Source organism: Fundulus heteroclitus, chromosome 15, assembly GCF_011125445.2.
Source record: "Fundulus heteroclitus isolate FHET01 chromosome 15, MU-UCD_Fhet_4.1, whole genome shotgun sequence".
Taxonomy (NCBI): Eukaryota; Metazoa; Chordata; class Actinopteri; order Cyprinodontiformes; family Fundulidae; genus Fundulus; species Fundulus heteroclitus.
This window is the reverse complement of record NC_046375.1, coordinates 20,023,303-20,043,636: the sequence shown is the minus strand read 5'-3', so window position 1 is coordinate 20,043,636 and position 20,334 is coordinate 20,023,303. Positions and strand designations below refer to the sequence as shown.

The following is a 20,334-nucleotide window of genomic DNA, read 5'->3' as shown; positions in this document are numbered from 1 at the left end:
CCCCCCATTTTACTCCTATTTTAAAGCAAAGACATTGTTACTTGAGATTTTAAGTTTTAAACAGTCTTTAGCATCTTTTACTAGCGTAGTTAGTGCAGCTAGGATTTCTAAATCGGCAATCTTTGTATTCTCTGTGGTTAATGTGGACCATTACCTTCACTCTGAAAGCCCTGTAAATCTTCCAGAATATCTGAATGCCATACGTTTCATGACAGAGGTTGAAACCTGAGATTTTTTTATTTATTTATTTATTTTTTCAAAAGTGTAATTTTGCTGCAAGGCTTTTCAGCTTTCGGTTATCTGCTAGAGATCTCACCGTCTGTTGCACCCTGTTCAGCACGCCAGATAAATTAGTTTCTTTCCGTAACTAGCGGCATATCTCTGAGCTTCATCTGATTTTTAAGTTTTAAAGACTAAAGTTTCTCATCAAGGTTGTTGTTACCAGACCTGGAAAGTGTTCAGGTAGGACGTAGACAGTGATTGGATCTTTGAGTTTGACGCGCCAGTCACCGGTCAGGAGTGGCTAAGCTAAAAAAACATTTGTTTCCAGTAAGCAGCTGGGCGCATGTGTATGGATAGATTTACATCTTTAATTTAATGTAGGGCAAATTCACTGATTATTTCAAATAGTTTTTTCTGTTTTAGGCTGCATCAGTTTTAAGTGGGACGCCAGTATTTTTTTAAAACGATGTTCTGGTTTGCTCAGTGGTAACATTGTTGAGAATCAAACCGACACCTGCTTTATTCTATTTAATATATTGACCAAAACTCTTCATTAAAGTGGTAACTTTATTGAAGTCTGCTATGCTCAATACGCTGCAAGCCTCATAGCAATGCATTTCGGAAAATAATTCTTTGTTTTGTTAACATGATACAACTTTATTGAGACTTGCTTATAGCAATCATAAATCTAGGTGTCATATCTACTAAAAAAAAACCGCTTTTCTATATGACACGGGTCTGCAATCAGCCCAATCCTGTCCAGATGCGCTAGTCTTTTTTTTTATCTGAGCCGCTAAGGGCCATAAAACATTATTTTCCTACTGCCTGCTGCAGGTGGTTTCTGAGTAGGCACTAGAAGGAGCAGATTTAAAAATGTGCAAATAGTTAATTATCCTGTTTTTGTTTTTTTATAAATGTCAATTTAGTGTTTTGAATTCTGAGTTGGAAACATTTAAAGCCCATATTTAAGCTATCGGTAATAAGGCTCAGTCAAATAGCAGTGCTTGGAGCTATTACCCACTTTCTTCAGTTACAAATCTCTGGTTGCTTGAGGATGAATGGCGTTCCCTGTGTTTAAATCAACGTCTGATAGGACAATAAATTGGTTTGATAAATAAAGTGGTAAGAACAACAAGAAGAATATATCAAATTTTGTTACATGATTTATGCTGTTTTCATTGTACAGGTGCTCTATGCCATAGAAAAGCAGATGAAAAAAGATGAATGAATAGGAAACTGTTATGTAGTTATTGTTATTTAAGATGATGATATTGTTAACATGAACTACCTAAAGTGGGTTTCTGATTGGAAATGAAAGATATGTCTTTATGTTGAGCTACTTGATCGTTTGGTTAGGTGTATTGGTAATGCTATATTGTTAGTTCAATGCTACCTAAACACTGCTCCTATTGAGAGCAGAGTTTTGATAGCTTGTAAGTTACTGTATTTTTGAGGGCTATTTAAACTATTTGGTTATTTAAAAAGCATTCACAATATGGGCCCGTTTTATCAGATTTTTGCCTGTTATTCAATTATTTACATATTTTGATAATTTTATTTAACCTATTTGTTTAGACTTGGATTGCTGTTAAAGATAAATCTGTAAGTTAAAAATGCTTAAGGACATTATCAGAGACTTCTCACGTTCTCTCCATGAACTTTTTGACCTGCCACCATCAGACAAACGTCACCGCTTCACCATCTCGGTTCCCAAACTCCTGATGAGAGGATGGGCGTTACATTAGGGCTTGGTAATATATCGAGATTGTAAAGATATTGAGATTTATTATAAAGAGATGTAAGATGAGATATCGAGATAGTGTATGATGCGCTATAATGATACCTTTATGTATTCCAGTAGGTTATTTTTCAGCCGTTTCTAATATTCATCTACAGCTCTTTTGTTGGAAAAAAAAAAAAGTCACAAAGACACATATGGAATAAAGGTTTGCTTGAGAGATACCTTTTTATAATTACTTTATGAAAAGAAAAACATATGAAGATACATATCGTATATCGGCATTCAGCCTTAAAAATATCGAGATATTATTTTTGGTCCATATCGCCCTGCCCTACTTTACATCTCTGCAGTTATGATTGTTTTGTGTTCTTTTGTCTTTGCGCTCTCTATAATACTTCTATTATCTTTTTCACACTAATAAACTACGTAGTAGCCAGTGAAGCATTGTCTCACTTTGTTCTATTCTATAGTAGTATACAAGAAATAACACAAGTATGATTCAATGCAGTACCAGACGCCAATTACGAGGGAAAGCAACTTGTGTTTTCCCCTGGAAGGGTTTTGGTTTTTCTCTCATGCCTGTATTTGTCTGTTTTTATTACAGGTGAGGAGTATATTTCAGAGGACCTATGGGGAGGTGGTATTGCTGTGCCCTCCAGGAGAACTGGAGAAGAGGAACTTTTTCTCTGATTTGCTGCTGGTTCAAGCAGCCAGACCACCTCCTCGGCCCAGGAATGCAGGTACTTGATCTATTTATTAACACATTCTCATGCCGAGCGAGGCAGCTGTAACTGATCTCTGCTGTTGGTCCTAGAGGGCACTGTTGGCTTTCTCCCTGCTCACCAGCTCTGCTTTAACCTTTTCCTGCAGTCTTATTTTGGGCTGTGGGAAGAGCAGATGCTGATTTTTGTATTTTCTTTTCCTTCAACTCCTTCTGGTTTGCCGTCTTACTTCTTGATTTTTTTAAAATTTGAGATGTTCTGAATTGATTTGTCGCGTGATTTAGCGAGGAAGTATGCCGCTCTCGCTCGCCCGCGTCAAAATCAGGCTTTTGCACTTTCCAGTGAAGACCACCTCTCCCTCTCTGACCTTCTGCCATTATCCCACTGCTCCCTCGCAGCTCTGCTCCACTTCGCTTACAGAGAACTGTCCAACTTGGCTTTCAAATGGAAATGGCGCCCGGTGCTCGTCTGCCAGTTCCACGCTGATGCAAAGCAGGGGTACGCAGGTTTACCTGCTCTGTGCTCCGCAGGGGGCTCCCGCCTTACTCGGACAGCTGTCTGACCTCCACCGGAGAGGCGAGCAGAAAAAAAGGCATGGAGTGGAATTGCTATGAGAGGGCCCAGTTGCGATTAGCCATAATTAGAATCAGGATTGCTGCTACTGAGTGAAACGCCCTTAGGGGCAGTAGGCTCGTCCTAACGATGCCAGCAGATGCCTTGGGCGAGCTTTCGTATCTTGGGAAGAGGAGAAGGAGGATATCTGCTTGAAATTCTCTATCACTGTGCCACTGGCCAGGGGATAGTCTTCAGTGAATTTCAGAATGGCTGTTTGTAGAACGCGTCGGCAGCGTTTTATCTTGTTCATCTGAAATCCTCTTACATGTTTTTTTTCCCTCAGGTTAGATTTATTGGTTTTTGCTGTAATGTGTAAAGAGACAGTGGTTGGAAGTCAGGTTTGGTTTGAAGAAGTTAACTTTGAACTGGCGACGATCTCGCCATCATCATCATCATCATCCGTCCGTCCATCATCGCTAGGCTGTCCGAATGTCCCTCTGGCCGTTAATCACCCATCTGCTGTTCATCCGTTTGTTCATCTTTCCAGTCTTTTTTTTTTTTTTTTTTACTTTGGCCATATCTGCCATTAACTAATTATTAATCAATTTTAAATTATAAATCTAAATATTACCAAAGTGTGGATTTTGTACGTTATGATCCAGAAACTGCAGGAACCCTGTTTATGCCTTTGGCTTTAGCTTTGTTAAAGCTATAATTATGGAAGTTGAAAGAAAAAGAATATATCGTCAAAGAATCTTCAGCTGGCTAAATATTTTAAAATTGATAAGGAAAATGACAAAGGCGTGACGGTATGACCAACGGCGATGTCCTGTCTTCCACACAGCGCTGCACTGATATCATGTTGTTTTGCAGAGAGGTGTGAAGAGGTGCTAGCGGTGGCGGACACGCCAGCCCCTCGGGTCTTGTCAGCGGAGGAGAAGCGGCGCCTAGCCGAACAGGAGGAGAACACGTTACGGGAGCTCAGGCTCTTTCTCAGGGATGTGACCAAGCGCCTGGCCACCGACAAACGTTTCAGCATTTTCAGCAAGCCGGTTGACATCGAGGAGGTAAAGCGGGACGGAGGCCTGCGGAGGCCTCAGCTCGGCCACGCTGCGTTCCTGTCTTAGGCTAAAACGAGGTTTGTGTGTGTTTGTTAGGTGTCAGACTACCTGGAGGTGATTAGGCAGCCCATGGACCTGTCCACCGTCATGACAAAGATTGACACCCATCGATATTTGACAGCCAAGGATTTCCTGGTGGACATTGATCTCATTTGCAGCAATGCTTTAGAATATAATCCTGACAAGGATCCTGGAGGTAAGGAAACAAACTGTGTGCATGTGCTCCCTTTAACCAGTAAACCTGTAGGCAGGACATAGGGGGAGCGGGAAGGGGGGAAGACAAGGGTCCGCAGGTCGGAAATGGTCCCCGAGTGGATTACATCAAGAACTTAAATGAGGCGCCCTCTCCACCTCTACATCATGCACCGCCCCTTCTTAGTACATTAAGACTAGCACTGAATTATAATAGATGTGGCATATAATTTAGTCTTATTGAAGTTCTTCACATTCAGATTCATGGTTTACAGCATTTTTGTTAACAAATTAAAATCTTAACTGGTGTGGTGTTCGTTTATAATCCAATCTGATACCCCAAAATGTAATCTAGTGCTGCCAGGGTCCCTCAGAGGTTGCCTAATCATTAAATGGAGTCCACCTCCCAGTTCTCCTGTGAATGCATCAGAGGATTGTTAGAGAACAGCAGTGAGCAAACAGCATCACAGTAGACCAAAGGTGCGGTGTGAGATTATAAATTAATATTCCAAACTCAAGTGGAGCACTATACCATGACTGAAAATGAATTGCCAGCTGCAAATTTCCCCCAGCCATTGCAATCAAGCTTCATTGAGTGGCTATATATATTGACTGATTAGCTGGATCGGATATCGGATGAATGACACAGATCCAGCTTTCTGATTTAGTCATTTAAAAAAAAAATAATTTCATACACAGCAAAACGGTTACAGCGATCGAGTCACTTCAATTCTGTCTCTTCGTCACGCTGAGCACGAACAGCCGCCAGTGATGAGCAACACGGAGCAAACGCCGTAGCGAGCCACGTCTGCTGTTCGGAAACATCTCAAGCTTGATGCGGCAACAAGTGCGACTGCAACATGCAATGTCGGCAACAACAAAGTTGCGAGGGGTGGTGATAAAGTTGGTAAATTCAACTCCACAAACTTAAGAAAGCATTTTCTAAAGCACCATGCTAACACGGACCGTTTTTTTTAAACTGCGCTCTTGTCAAGCCTGATGCCTTCACTACACGTTCATTCATTGAACATTAGCATGGGATGGGTAACGGGTATCGGCCCAGTTATCTATCGGACTGGATCAGAAAAAAATGCATTGGTGCATCTGCAGCAGCTACAGCGAACATTGAAGTTTGTGGTTGTAATGTGATAAAATGCGGAAAAGGGGAGGAACATTTTCGCGAAGCATTGTTGTTGTTTCCTCCTGGGCCGTCAGCACAGGATGATCAGGATACATGAGACGTCATGTAGTATTCACGTGGAGCGCTCAAGACGATCGTGTTGTTACAACATTTGAAGCTGTTGCCTGGTTACACAAAAGTTTTTTGACAAGCAACAAAAGACAGCAGTGCAGATATGCTTTAGGTTACTTTCATAAACCTCATTTCTCCTCCAGTTTCAGTGAGTTGTCAGTCAGCTGTGTACGAAACAAAAGTGAGGCAAGCCGCCTTATAAGTCCTGAACCCCTTTTGAAAAGGGATTCAGTATTATTAGTATTTATCTGAATAATCCTAGTCATAGTTTTATAGTAGCTGGACCCTGATTGAATGTGCGCTTATTTCATTTTTATTTACCCTTACCAGACAGAACATCGTCTAAAACATTGCTAGTTAATATTTGTTCAAATTAATATGCATTTTAACGCATGTTGAAATATTTTGTTTTTCTTTTAAAAACAGCAAAGAGGCGTTTTTTTTTTTTTTTAGCCTTAAGGGCAGTACTGTGAAATCGTGCTGTTTTTGTTGAAGATTAATTTCATCAGAATATCATACCAGCCTGTGCCTACTCGTAGCGATGGCTCCCAGACAGTAAAATTACTTTTTTCTTTTTGAAAATTCAAATGAAGAGCAGCGTGTAAACCCCCCGCTGATAGCTGTTCCACTGTGTAATTCAAGCCTCGTAGCTGTGGAAGGCTGCATGACACTTTAATTGCATATCTTGGAGTTTTTTTTCTCTCCCCCTTTTTTTTTTTTCCAGCATCGTTGTCCACATCTGAGCACGTTTTTTCTAAGCATAAAATATCCCTTGTATTGTGCACTGGAACCCATTTACATTAACAGTCTTGTTGTTCGCTACGGTGCACCTGAATGCGTCGGATTTCTAATGTTCATTTTCTGTTCTCGCGTTCAAAACGGGATAGAAAAGTGTTTCTACTAACCAGCTGCAATCAATCCAAGGAAAGCGGTGTACATAAGCCGAGTGTGCAGACAGTAAGGGTATTTGCTACTGGATTCAGGTCCCCAGCATACAGTGGCATTGCAATAAATTGTAATATGGATTAAAAACAAAACAGGAGATACAGTGTAGGAAATTGTCACTAACACCCACTGCAAAAAGGAGAAGCTGCAAAACATGATTGCACACTGCAAAAATGGAGCTAAAAATAAGTAAAATGTTCTTAAAGTTAGTGTATTTGTCTTTGATTTGAGCAGGTAAATAAGATTATCTGCCAGTGGAATGAGTATTTTGACCCCTAGAATAAGATAATTAGACATCCTGCACTTAAAATAAGATGATGGAGATAAGTTGTTTCTATTTTAAGTGCAAAAATCTTATTCCACTGGCAAATCATCTCATTAACCTGCTCAAATCAGGGACAAATGCGCTAATTTTAAGAAGATTTTACTTATTTTTAGTTTTGTATTTGCAGTGCAGAAAGAAGCTGGCAGTTCAGAGCGCTGTAAGCATATTAATGGAAAGTTTAGTGAAAGGAAAAAGTGCGTTAGGCATTAACAAAGAAAAGGGATAACTGCAGTCTGAAGAGAATTGGGATGGCTGCTGCACAGTTGGAAGAATCATCGTCTCTTCTTACAATCATGTAGTTGTGGGTTTGATTCCATCTTCCTCCCACCACAAGTCAATTTATACCAAGTTGCTGATCTAAATTCAGTAGAGAATCTATGGAGTGTTGTCAAAACGAAGATGAGAGACGCCCTAGCCAAAACGATGCAGGATTATTAACACAGTCTGGGGTTCTTTAACACCTCAGCAGCGTCGCGGGCTGATTGCCTCCTTGCCACGCTGCGTTGATGCAGCAAAAATAGCCCCACACTGCAAAAACGGAACTAAAAATATGTAATATTTCCTTTTTAAAATTTGTGCTTGATTTGGAATAAGATTTTTGCACTTAAAATAGGAACAACTCATCTCCATCGTCTTATTTCAAGTGCAGGATGTCTAATTACCTTATTTTAGGGGTCAAAATACTCATTCCATTGGCAGATAATATTATTTACCTGCTCAAATCAAGGACAAAAACACACATTTTAAGGACATTTGACTTATTTTTAGATCCGTTTTTGCAGTGCAACCAAGTGTTGAGCTCATATAGCACACCGTACATAGACATCCCTCTCAGTTGGCTGACATTTCACAATTAAAAATCCTTCGATTCATGTTATGCAACCATTTATTTTACTAGCAATAACTCTTGATCATTAAACTCAACCGAATTATGTTGTTTTGAGTATAAAGAACCTTTGAGTTATTGTTATGAGATAGATAAATTAGATGTTTGAAGATATAAAAATGTATTGTAATGCACCTTAACACCATCACTGTAGGTTTCCCACTTTAGCTTGTTGGATGAGATGTGGTTTTATTTTATGCGTGATGTATAGAAAAACACTTGTTTGAATACAGCTGACTCCAAGAGGAGGCAGTCCACTGGCCCGATGAGTCCTGTTTCTGTTTTTCTATAAGTGATGCGCTACAGGGAGAAAATACAGTCCATTTAAATAAACGATGAGGCTTCCCTGCAGTTCACTTGACGCCTGGGGAATATTACCCAGAATGTCAACAATTAGGCTGTGGGCCAGGTCTGACATCAGCTTTCAAATCGCTGGTTAAAGAAAACTCATTATGCCGCGTATTTTTATTTTTATGTTGTTTCTCCCGTCCTTCACGCTGACTTTGTGTAAAGTTTTACGCACTATGGAAAAGGGGGAAAAAAAAAAAAAAAGTTTGCCTTTTTATTTCCCCACCTTGAAAAAAAACGAGAACTCCAAAGTAAAAAACGCGACGTCTTTGCTCTCCACGTTGAGCCCCGGTGTCACGAACGCAAACCTGGCTGCTGCTGGAAGGAAAAGCGGCGCTGAAAGTCCCGCGAGGGAGCAGGAACAGATTAGCGGCAGCGCCGGGTCCCGCTGCCGTCTCGTCTGTTGCAGACGGCGAGGTTAGGTAGCGCTCAAAACGCTGCTGATGAGCCCTCGACACCGTGCCCCGCCCTCTGACACCTCTTCCACCGGCAGGCATTTTTGCCCTTAAAATGCACTTGCGTGTGCACAAACGGATATGCCGGCAGCAGAGCAGGCACGCGCCCAGCCGCAGTGCAATTAAGAAGCCGTCTTCCAATTAGACTGCACAAGTTGGCAGATTGTGACCTCCTCTGTCCCGTTATGCCTGAACTGTTCTCTCCACCGCCTGCAGTAATGAGAAACTGCCTGTTTACTGTGGCTATGGCTTAGCCCGCTCTTTATTCCCCCCCCCCCCCCCCCCTCTGTGGATGCGCGAGCAAAAGAAGAAGATTTAATGATGCCGTTGCTCACGTATAGAGGAGGGAAGTACAGGAGGTACAAAGACGTAGGGAGACTTGGAGGTAATGAGTATACATTTTGAGTGTTGGACTTTGTCCGGATGCATTCGCCCAACTGGCTTTATTGTGTGAAGTGCCGATATCCGGACTTTCATATGTATGTGTTTTCCGCTAGCTAATATCGTTTAAAAATAATACAAAAAAAATAAAAGCTTCATCCTCTTTCTGAAACGGTGAGAAAACAGTCGAATCTCCATTCTCACCAGTACAGTAGAAAGGGGCCGAGTTTGCAATTGATTATTTGCCTTACACGCTTGACTAAGTGTGGAGAAAAGTGCCTCGACGGTCTTAAAGGAGACGGAATGCAGAACAGAAAATAGCGATACCATAAAGCTGCTTCGCGGCTGTGTTCGATTTCGTGTGTTTTTAAAAAGCTGAGCTAAAGTCCAAGCCCTTTTTAAAATGGCCCGTATTCCTGTGGAATCAAACGTACTGTGGAGACTCTGCTCGCATATCGCAGTACATCGAGCATAATCTACGTATTCTGAATCCAATCAGGATGAAATATTACATAAAAGATGTTAGTCTGCAGAAAGCGAAAAGAAAAGGGAACACGAAGTTGTTAAAAACAAATAGCAGCGTTTGCATTATTTCCCAACAAACTCAAATATTATGCTATATAAACTAAGAAATGCTTAAGAAATTGCCCTTTCTATGAACCGCTGAGCTGATGTTTAGCTGTATGACCACTTTTTTTGCGAACTGCTTCACATCTTCACATCTGTGTTGCACGGAGGCAGCCGACCTCTGGGGCCCGTGGATTGCACATTTACTCCGCATTTTTTTTTAGTTTTCGCCTCAGAAACGGCAGATTTGAGGTTACCAAACAGGTTTTCCACTAAATGACCCCACTGTTTGACCTTCCTGCTGCTGTTGGTTTAAACACAGCCCAGTTTAATTAAAGATTAGGCTAAGCAGAATATTAATTAGGTACTTGCCATGTAGAAATAGTGTTAAAACCCAGAAGAAGGGATTGCTGTAGGTCACGATTTTGGACCGCTGTTGTGTTGACGTCCAGGATCCATCTAACATTAATGGCTGCTGTCCCTCTTCTCCTCAGACAAGGTGATCAGGCACAGAGCTTGCAGCCTAAAGGACACGGCCCACGCTATCTTCGCAGCCGAGCTGGATCCCGAGTTCGACCGGACGTGCGAAGAGATTAAAGAGGCTCGCAAAAAGAGGGGTAAGAGCTTCACCACAACACAGAAGACAAAATGCTACTTAGAAATTCTGGTCAAATGTTGCCTATTAAAAAGCAGCGTCAATACTCCTGTAGCTGCAGCGGTTCTGACTGTACAGAAGTGATCTTTATTATAATGTTGCTTTAGTGGCAAGGCTTTTTAGGGCTTCATTTTTCAGGTTTTATTTTGCTTTTCATAAAGATGTATCCATACCTATTTAGGGTTGGAAGAATACACACTTGCTTGAAAACTGAGTACAAGCTAGCTCACGTTGACAGTGGGTTTCGGCGTGTTCGTTCTCACCGCCTCCCTTTTCCAGAGCCTCTTTGATAGGATATGTGTAAGAATACAAACCTGCTATAAGAGGATGAAGTCTGGTGGGCAGCCCACTACTACTTGATGGAGCAAGTTGGCTTTTAGTGCAGAGTTGGTGGTGGAGACAGGAGACGGAGTCTACCTGACTCTTGATTTGTACACCCACTAAACAGTGCGGTGTGGATTCAGGATAAATCTAAATTAGATATATGTAAATCAATACACTTTAGCTAAGTATTTATTTTCATGCAACTTGTCAAATGTTAAACGCCAAGACGTATAATCATATGCAAATATTCGCCTTTGCTACCATGGAAAGAGAGGAAATGGCATTTATCCTTTACACCAAGCGTAGTTCCTGTTAAATATTTTCTTGCTTACCCTTGTAAACAGAGCTCCTTGCTTATTTATCATACGTCTTGAACTTTTCCCCCCATCTTGTCAGGTTGTTACCACAAACACTGATGCATTGATATTAGCATAATCGTGAGGTAGAAGGTAAGGGAAAAAAAGCTCAAGCTCCCTCAGATGGTAGGAGAGGGTCTGTGAACATCATGTTTTAAGTCTTGCAGCAGGTTCTTAATGTCATTTAGATCGTAACGTGAAGTGGGCCATGCCTACATATACATTAAATGCAATCTAAATCGTTACTTTGTAGCTTACGGTGTACAATTAGGCTCATTGTCCTCGTGGAAGGTGAACCTCCTTCCCAGTCTTTTGCAGCCTGAGAGAAATATTCTTTCAGGTTTAACTTCTATTCAGCTCCATTCAGGTTCCCATCAGCTTGCTGCTAAAGAAGTGCATCAATACAATAAAGTTCCTGGTTGTAATTCAACAAAATCGGGTCGTTCTTCGATTCTGTGGACGCTTTAGAAGACGCTTTAATACTTTCTTTACCTGTTTGTTTTTTTTGTCACGTAAGCGAGTCGAATCAACCCAACATATCTGCATATATAATCAGCTAGTTTAGGCAACGCTTCCAGAGAGGCCTGAAAGCTGAAGCATGATGAGAAAGCCTCACAGGGCTGCCCCAGGCCTGGTTTAAAACTCAGCCTCAGAAATGTCCAACGCGCCTGTTGACATTTGGCTTGAGCTGTAGAAAGCAGTGTTTTATGACGAGCGGTAACCGCGTCAGCGACAGAGCCGTTTTCAAAGGTCACCCAAATCCATTTCATTTCCTCCCACCGAAACTAAAAGCGCAGAATTCCAAATGAATGTTTCTGCAGAACAAGTTAGCTGCCCGAGGAGGATCATAGCCGTATAAATTCTTAATGATGCCGTCGACGCTCTGATATAAAGCTGTCAATTAGCTCAGAGCTATATGACGCACAGTTTAAGCTAGCTGAAAAAAAAAAAAACGTGTTTGCACCAGAGAGGTAGTTTTACCCAATAAATTCTTGCTGACATTCGGTAAGCAAGGAAACTTTTCAGGGCTGTAATATCTCCTCAGCAAACTTCAGGTTTCTCTTATCTTTCCTCGGCTGGGGGTTCGAACGAACTAAGCCATTTATCCACGTGCCGTGCATTTATGTACCGCTTCAGCGTTTCACAGACCTCTGGTTTTCCTTTTTCAGCTAGATCTCACTCTAAATACTGACAATATCCCGTCCGCTGTATACGTTTCAGGGTTCGGCTGTTTCCACGTTTACACCAAAGGACTTTGTGTTTTATTTTATAATGTTTCTGTGTCGCTGCAGACTTCCAGACACTGGGGGAGCCGACAACACTTCCTGGTGCTTTACCACCGCGAAGGCAGCCACCAGCAGGAGATGAGCAGGCCAAGACGAACGCCCAAGGCGAGGCCGGCTACAAACACTGCACTACCAGTGAGTCTCTGCGCCTCCTTTTCCTCCATGGAGTGGTGTCACTGTTTTGCAGCGTGCTTGTGTAGCTGTTACAGTCATAATGTTGTTGCTGATTGGTGTACGCTGCATATGCTGGGTGAGTGTACCAGACCAAAACAGGAAGGTTGTAGGTTGTGTTACAGGGCCTTGTCATAGGATTCATACCCTTTGAACCCTTTTCTCACGTCGCAACCAAAAATATTCCCTGAATCTGATTTTGGATTTCATAGGTTGGACCAACATCAGGTAGTGGAAAGTTGTGGAAGAGCAAGAAAATGGTGCTCTTTCCAAATGTTCATCTAAAAATCTGAAAAGTGTGGTGAAATACTTTATCCAACCGCCTATTGCTGCAACTACAGACGCAATTCTTTTGGGATCAGCTGCACTGCACCATGTATTCAATCACTGATAAAAGGAATCTTTTATAAAAATAATATTAAAATAATAAATATAAAATAGTAACAACAATTCATATATCACAGTTCGACTAAAACGATAATTGGTAACACTTTATTTGAAGGGGTGTACATAAGACTGACATTACACTGTCATAAACATGACATAACACCTGTTATGAACATAAATTACTCTTTATGAATGTTTAGGACTGTTGTCATTAATTGTCATTCGGTAAATTATGACACTATTAAAGCAAAGTTGACATTGTTTAAAATGTCTTTGTTATGACAAACCCTTAATTTAACCAAATCCCAAATCAAGCCCTAAATTTAACCTTGTCTCTGTTATTGTCAAGTTGTCATAACAAAGACATTTTAAACAATGTCAACTTTGCTTTAATAGTGTCATAATTTACAGAGTGTCATAATTTACCGAATGACAATTAATGACAACAGTCCTAAACATTCATAAAGAGTCATTTATGTTCATAACAGGTGTTATGTCATGTTTATGACAGTGTAATGTCAGTCTTATGTACACCCCTTCAAATAAAGTGTAACCCGATCATTAAAACCATGCAAATCAACCTTTTAAAAGAAACTAAGTTGAAACCCCACTGCCCTCCCAGTTTGCTGCTGTAGATCATAAGAGGTCATAGATGCGGCTACCTGCGTGTCCTAGCACTTTCCCTGTTCATCTTTTCTTTTTATGGACGATGGGATGGACGAATGTTTAAATCTGTTATGTTTGCATTAAGGGCGTGCTGCACCTTCTTCCAGATTTCAGCAGCACAAACTCAGAGTGGAGCACATGAGAGGAGTCAGATAAGATTGTATCTGCCTGTCTGAGGATGGACTGCTGAAAAAGTTCCTGTGGAGACAGAGGAGGAGCCACTCCCATTATTTTACTAAATTTAAGACCTGGGTCTTTGTTTTTGCTGTCAAATTACCAAAGCAGCTGGTGATGCCATATCTTAGTAGATACTCTATGGTAGCCCTGTAGAAAATTACCATTATGTTGGTGCAAACACCAAACACTCTTAAGCGGCGAAGAAAATGAAGACGCTGGTGAAGTTTAGCACAAACACCTGCCACATGTGTGTGCCAGCCAAGAGTGTAATCAGTATGAAGCCCCAGGTTTTTATATGAGCTCACTTGATTAATGTTAGTCTTGTCATGTAGGCTTGGGCTCTATTCACCTCCACCTGCTTTCCTCTTAACACCTACTTTGCTGTCCGTAATAAAGAAACTCATCCCAACAGCACAATAATGCCGCCATGCATCACTTTGGGTGATGTGGTGCATGGCTTTAGTTTTGTGTCAGACATCGTTTTATAAGCTTAAAAAAAAAAAAAAAAGTGTGCAAAACCAAGTCAGCGGGCCTGAGAGCGCCTTAGGTTTCCCAAATAAATCAGAACCGCTGGCGCACCCCTGTCTTGATGCAAAAGTAGCTGTTGCATTGCATTATGGGATATGTAATGTGCCTGGTGTGAGTGAGTGTTGTACTGGCGATCTGTATACTCTGTAAGTATATAGATTCGTCTTTTTGCGTTTTATTCCACTTCCCAAGACACAACTCCACCACTTTGGTACAGTTTATCTCCTGAAATCCCAATAAAAAAACACAGACGTCTGGAGTCGGAACCTGACGAAACCCGAAGGCAGCCGACGGGTTTAAATGCTTTTGCACGGCGCCGCACCTGACAGCAACCAACCCGATGGTCGTAAGGCCACGCCACTGCCTCTTCACGTACATTCAGCGTCGGCGGGGAGGCGACTCGGTGAGCAGCCTCATTAGCACGGCTGCTTCCTCCTAAGCGATCGGGAACACGACCACGCCGCAGAGCAATTACACGCCCACCTGTGGTAAACGGCAGGTGCCTGAGGGCGAGGGGAGGGCCGGCGCTGGGCAGGGGGGCCGAGTAATGAGGCAGTCACCTGAGCAAATGAGCGCTAAGCCGGTTTTCGTGTGTTGCGCCCTCCAGCTTTCACCTCAGACGCAGAAGATTGCATTAGCCTGGTGCTACCCGGCCGAAAAGTATTAGCAAAGCGCGTAACGATATGTTGCAGTAGATGAGATGAAATGTTGGCGTAAAACCTCGGCCTGTGCTGTAAATGGCCCGTTTTCTATCAAAATCCATATTTTTCCTCTGCAGTACTGCAAGGCGACACTAGATGGGGCGTTTCTCCCATGAGAGTTTCCCCTGTGGAACCCCTGCAGGGTGGAGACTTTTTTTTTCTTTTTTTTAAAGCTAGAAACATCAGGCGGTTGTTTTTCTCCCCAAAAAGAAATTCAAATGAGGGCCAAGCAATTAATCTGGGTTAGAATACAGTAATATTTCAATTTAACCAGTAGTTCTCATGAAAAAATGTGTCTTTTAAGGACTTTAGGTGTAGAAAATGTTAATTTAGTCATGCATTAACATCAGTAAAGGTCAGCATGGAAGTAGAACAGCCAGAAATACAGACGCGCAGTAAGACGGGCCTTTTATTTGCTACTTTTGGCTGCACTCTTTATCTAGGAAGCCAAATGTCACAGATGCGGGCCACCAATTTAGCAGCGATTGGGGAAAGTCGTTATCAGCCTCTACCAGAGGTGTAATTAATTAGAGGAACTCGGGTGATTAATTTGTGACATTGCCCGCTAGTTCTCACCTGGAGCACCACAGCGAGGCACCTATTAGGCAAATTGATCACAGAGTCGGGTCCTCCGTGAGATATGACTCCAAGCACGGCACATCTGTCTGATGGGGGAGATGTCAATTTCTTGTGTCTGTGCCTGAACTGAGAAAGCGAGGCAGAATGCGGCTGGCTTGTTCCTTTTTCACGGTAGGTCGAAGGTATCCCCCAGATCGCTGGCAGGAAGCTGGAAGCTCGTCCGGAGCTTGTTTTGGTACCTGCGGCTCTGCGGGGCTTTTAAACGGACCATCTCTTTCACCGGCTCTTTTCCATTTTCACATTGAGATATAACTGAGGGGAAGCACTTTTTTTTTGTCGGAATCATGGAGACGGTTACGCGGAAGGCTTTTCTCGTGGGCTGGAACATTTTCAGAGCGGGTGTTAAAAGCAGCGAGAGTGGTTAGGCCCAGTGGTCCAGATGCAGACGGCTGGAGCAGCTGGCGCTCCTGCCGGGTCGCTCGGGGTTGGGGAGATGGCGGCGCTGATGCTGTTAATGCACTAGAAAACAGAGAGGCTGGGTTTCCATTAGCCTCCGTGGATTGCTCCGTCATGGTTTCTCTCTTTCTTCGACCTCACACATCTGCCCGCTCTCCCAGGAGCAACAGAGAACCCCGAGCCCATTACCTTAGGCCGCAGCCCCGGGTTCACTGGGAGTGCATCGCCACAAGGATACGGTTCATGTGGAGTGTCTTCCTTTCATTCATAATTAAGCCCTTTCAGTCTTTCTTTCAATGATGCTATTCAGCGAGCCCAATCAGTTAGTCTTGAATATAGAGAATAGTCAACGGCTTTATGGGTGGAATATATTTTGGCTACTCTCATTCTTTGAATTGCCGCACTTCAGAAACAAGTTGCTTAATATCGGCGGCTTCATCAATCTCAATCCAGATTGAGATGACTCAAAGTGAGATTTCTGATTATAGCAGCAGCGGCATACTCGTGTTTGCAGAGGTTAGTTTGAAGAAATTTGAATTTGTGACAACCAGAAGAAAATTAAAATTGCAGACTTTGTACATCTCTTGTTGACATTTGTGGGTTTTTTTTGTCTAAATCCTGGCCTCACATAAGTATTGAGATATTGGAACGACTGGCACAAATGAAGTTAATATAATTTTACTGAAATGTGTTTTCTCTGTCAGCTTATATCAAATATTAAACCTCAAAACTCTTCATGCTACATTCTATCAAATATGCATCTTATATAATCTGTATACTTTATAATAGAAAATAACTGTGCTATGTCAATAAATTGTTTATCACTTTTTTTTTAATGCAGAGTTTACATTAAATACTGATTTGATAATCTAGGAGGAAGCTGTTGAGTTTTTAAATAAATAGGAAATCAGTTCCTCCCTTTTATTCAGCCAGAACCTTTACACAGACAAATTTTACTGATATTCTTTTCAGTGAGTCTCTATGATTACTGAAATGAAGCTCTGTCGTGCCTGTGTTATAAATCAAGATGCGTTGATGTCATATGCTACCCGCATACGTCTCGGCAGATTTGTTCAGGGGCAGCAAACTAAATATTACGCAGGGTTCGTATGAGTACTTTAAAGTCTAAATAGTCCAGACTTTTAATTGACCATTTTCCAGTTGCTAACCGGTACAGTGGCTTGCAAAAGTATTCACACCTCATTGGACATTTCCACATTTTATCTCATTACAACCACAAATATTAATATATTTCAATGGAATATTCTGTGAAAGACCAACACAAAGTGGTTTACAATTGTAAGTGCAAACAAAATTATACATGATTAAAACGAGTTTTACGAATAAAAAACTTAAGTGTACAAAGTATTCAGCCCCCTTTTTTTTTCTGAATGCATCCAATTTCCTTCAGAAGTTGCCTGATGGTTGCTAATGACTGAATAGATCCATCTGTGTGTAATCTGATCTCAGTACAAATACAGCTGCTCTGTGACGGCCTCAGAGGTCGGTTCAGAGAGTATTTAGGAGCAAATAGCATCACGAAGTCCAAGGAACACACCAGACAGATCAGGGATAAAGCTGTGGAGAAGTTTAAAGCAGAAAAGAAAAAGAGAAATCATAATTTTCTTTCTACCTCACAATTTTATACCACTCTGGGTAGGTCTTTCACATAAAATTCCAATAAAATATATTTGTTTGTGGTTGTAATGTGACATGTGGAAAAGTTTAAGGGGTGTGAATACTTCTGCAAGCCACTGTATGTAAAAATAAAAAGTATGGAAAAGTGTATTTTTTTTCAGACTATTTCTTTTCTCACCCTTTGTTTGTTTTCTGAAGGGCAAAAAAATCTGCTAATGCTGCGACTTTCACACTTATTTGTTTATGAATAAATTACCTCCTTTGTTTTTGCTTTGCCACATCAATTTGATTTTAACATTTTATCCACCAATGCTGTTGTTTCGATCCTTTCATGGAATATGCACTGATGGGTATGCTGCAATATATAATCAACTCACGTAAAAACAGTTCTTATCATCCTTTGAAACATGGAAGTTTGTGAAGCTGTGTTTTCAGTAGGGCTGCATGATTAATCCCATTTGAAATAGAATCTCAATTTTAAATAAACGCAATTTCCAAATCGCAGAAGTCTGTAATTTTTGGCTATGTAACAACTAATGGATCAGACGCGTCCTTTAGGTGTTCAATAATATGTTTAAAGTGGGTTTGTCTCCACATGGAAGGGAAGAGAGCTGCAGCAGGGAGATAGATAATTAAATGTTATTGTTTTAGAGTTTATATAATCAGTACTTTTTTACCAGAAACCTTCAGGAATCTCATCATAGCACTAAGTACGGGTCAAACTGTTTTAATACATATACTTGTTTGTTGGTTGCACTTTGTTTAACAAGGATTGATGTCCAACTCAACAAGCTGTTCTCTTGACTGATAATATTCTGATTAGTAAAAACAGTCAGATTTCTTGTTTTAAATAATGTTTGTTTCGAAACATCTTTATCTGCAGGTCTTTTTTTGTTGCTTGTTCTTAATGCAGAGAAAAGTCAGAATTAAATCGCAATTATGGTTGAAATATATCACAATTTAGATTTTTGGCAAAATCGTACAGCCCTCGTTTTCAGACCATATGCCTGTTTTATTTGAGCTTCATGGTTAATGTTGGCACTCAGGCAACTCTCAGTTCTCTATAGCATTTTAATCAACTTGACAGAATGTCTGGACCTGCATTCAGATGTTGAGATTTTGTCTTCCGGCTTTAACTCTCAGATCTGCTTGAGATTCAGTTGCTCCATTAAAACCTAAATTGTCCAAACCTTAGACTCGAGGCCTGGTCGAATACGGCTGCCTTTGCTGCCAGGTGCGAGCGCAGGAGAGCAGAAGGAAAATGGAAAAAGTTACAGGTGTCCTTACAGAGCTGAGAAACACCTGCCATTCATACGAAAAGAACTGTGAAAGCTGCTTAAACCAAGCACACCGTTGCCTCAAAATGTCACAATCCACATGTCCTTTTTATTTCACATTGTCGACTCTGTTCTTAACCCCCCCAATCAGCCCGTGTGGACCGCTCGAATGAAGTGTCTGAGGACTTCTTGAAGTTTTTTTTTGTGGACAAGGTTGTGAACATTAGACCTCTCTTTCCTCCTTCCTATGACCCTGCTGTGTCTGTTACGTGCTCGGCTGTTTTTGACCTGTTCGAGCTTGTCAGTGTACGCTCATTAAGAGAGATAATTAGCCATACGAAGCCTCCTGGGTCTCCACACGATCCAGTCCCGCCTCGTCTTTATAGAGAACTTTTCTCCACCTTGGCACTTCACGTTCTTAATATCATCAACAGCAGTTTTGAAGCGGGAATTGTTCCTTTGAGTCTGAAGCACGCGGCGGTAACACCGCTAATTAAAAAGACCGGCTCACACGCTTCTCTCTAATTTTAGGCCAATTTCTAAACTCCCTTTCCTCTCCAGGTTTCTGGAGAAGATTGTTTACCATCATTTTAGTTCTTTCTTAGATAAGAAAAGGGCCTTTTTAAGCGTTCCAGTCGGTTTTGAAACCTCACCGCAGCGCTGACGGTTTTTAATGATGTTTTTCTAGCCACAGATGCTGGTCTTTGTCTTCTTCTGGTTCTTTTGTTGTTCAAAATCTATCTTTTCGGTCTAGAAACCTGGGTCGACATTCGTGGGTGTTTATAGATGGACTCCAATCCAAGTTTTATTTTAATTATTTTGTGTCGTAGCTCAATGGTGCACCCCTCTCATGCCGAGTGCCTCGAAGCCGTATTCTTGCCCCCGCCCTCCTCATCTCCCTTTACCTACTCCCACAGTTCTCAGGAAACATGGTTCAACCTTCTATTTTTACCTCACTAAAACGGAAAAAAGTGATGCTGCATCATACTAAACGTCTTTTGAGCATCAAAAATGCGTCCAGCGCCTCAACTCGGACGCTTCTGCACATATAAGCCCGACTGGCAAAGTAGCTCCTGTGGGGACGAGCTACCCAGTTCTTTTCCTCTGCCGGACTCTTTGGAAAATTGCGGGTGAAATCAAGAGAGGGGCTTGGCTTTATTTACTGAATAATACACACAGCGGAGTCTCTCTGATTGATTGACGCCCCGCGTCCAGCTGTAAAAGTCAGATTTCCCAACTCTTGCGTGGCCTCTCTGGAGGCGCTTAACGCCAAATTTGCAGCACGAAACGTGCAGAAAGCTTCAAAACGCACAGCCCAAGATCCATCATAGACTTTGCATGTAAATCCGATGTCCTTGATGCTCCAAAGGCGTCTGGTCTGAACGCAGCATTACTCTGCCAATAAAGCACCCAGTGAGGGC

The 20,334-nt window shown here is 41.7% G+C and overlaps 1 protein-coding gene across 1 annotated transcript in view; it reads left to right on the top strand.

Annotated features, from left to right (window-relative positions):
* atad2b (ATPase family AAA domain containing 2B) overlaps window positions 1-20,334 on the top strand; it is a 94,737-nt gene that overhangs the window by 26,450 nt on the left and 47,953 nt on the right. The window contains exons 20-24 of the mRNA XM_012866682.3: window positions 2,568-2,703; window positions 4,114-4,307; window positions 4,398-4,557; window positions 10,207-10,329; window positions 12,340-12,468. Of these exons, the coding sequence (XP_012722136.2) occupies window positions 2,568-2,703; window positions 4,114-4,307; window positions 4,398-4,557; window positions 10,207-10,329; window positions 12,340-12,468 (742 nt within the window). The remainder of the gene's footprint in view (window positions 1-2,567; window positions 2,704-4,113; window positions 4,308-4,397; window positions 4,558-10,206; window positions 10,330-12,339; window positions 12,469-20,334) is intronic.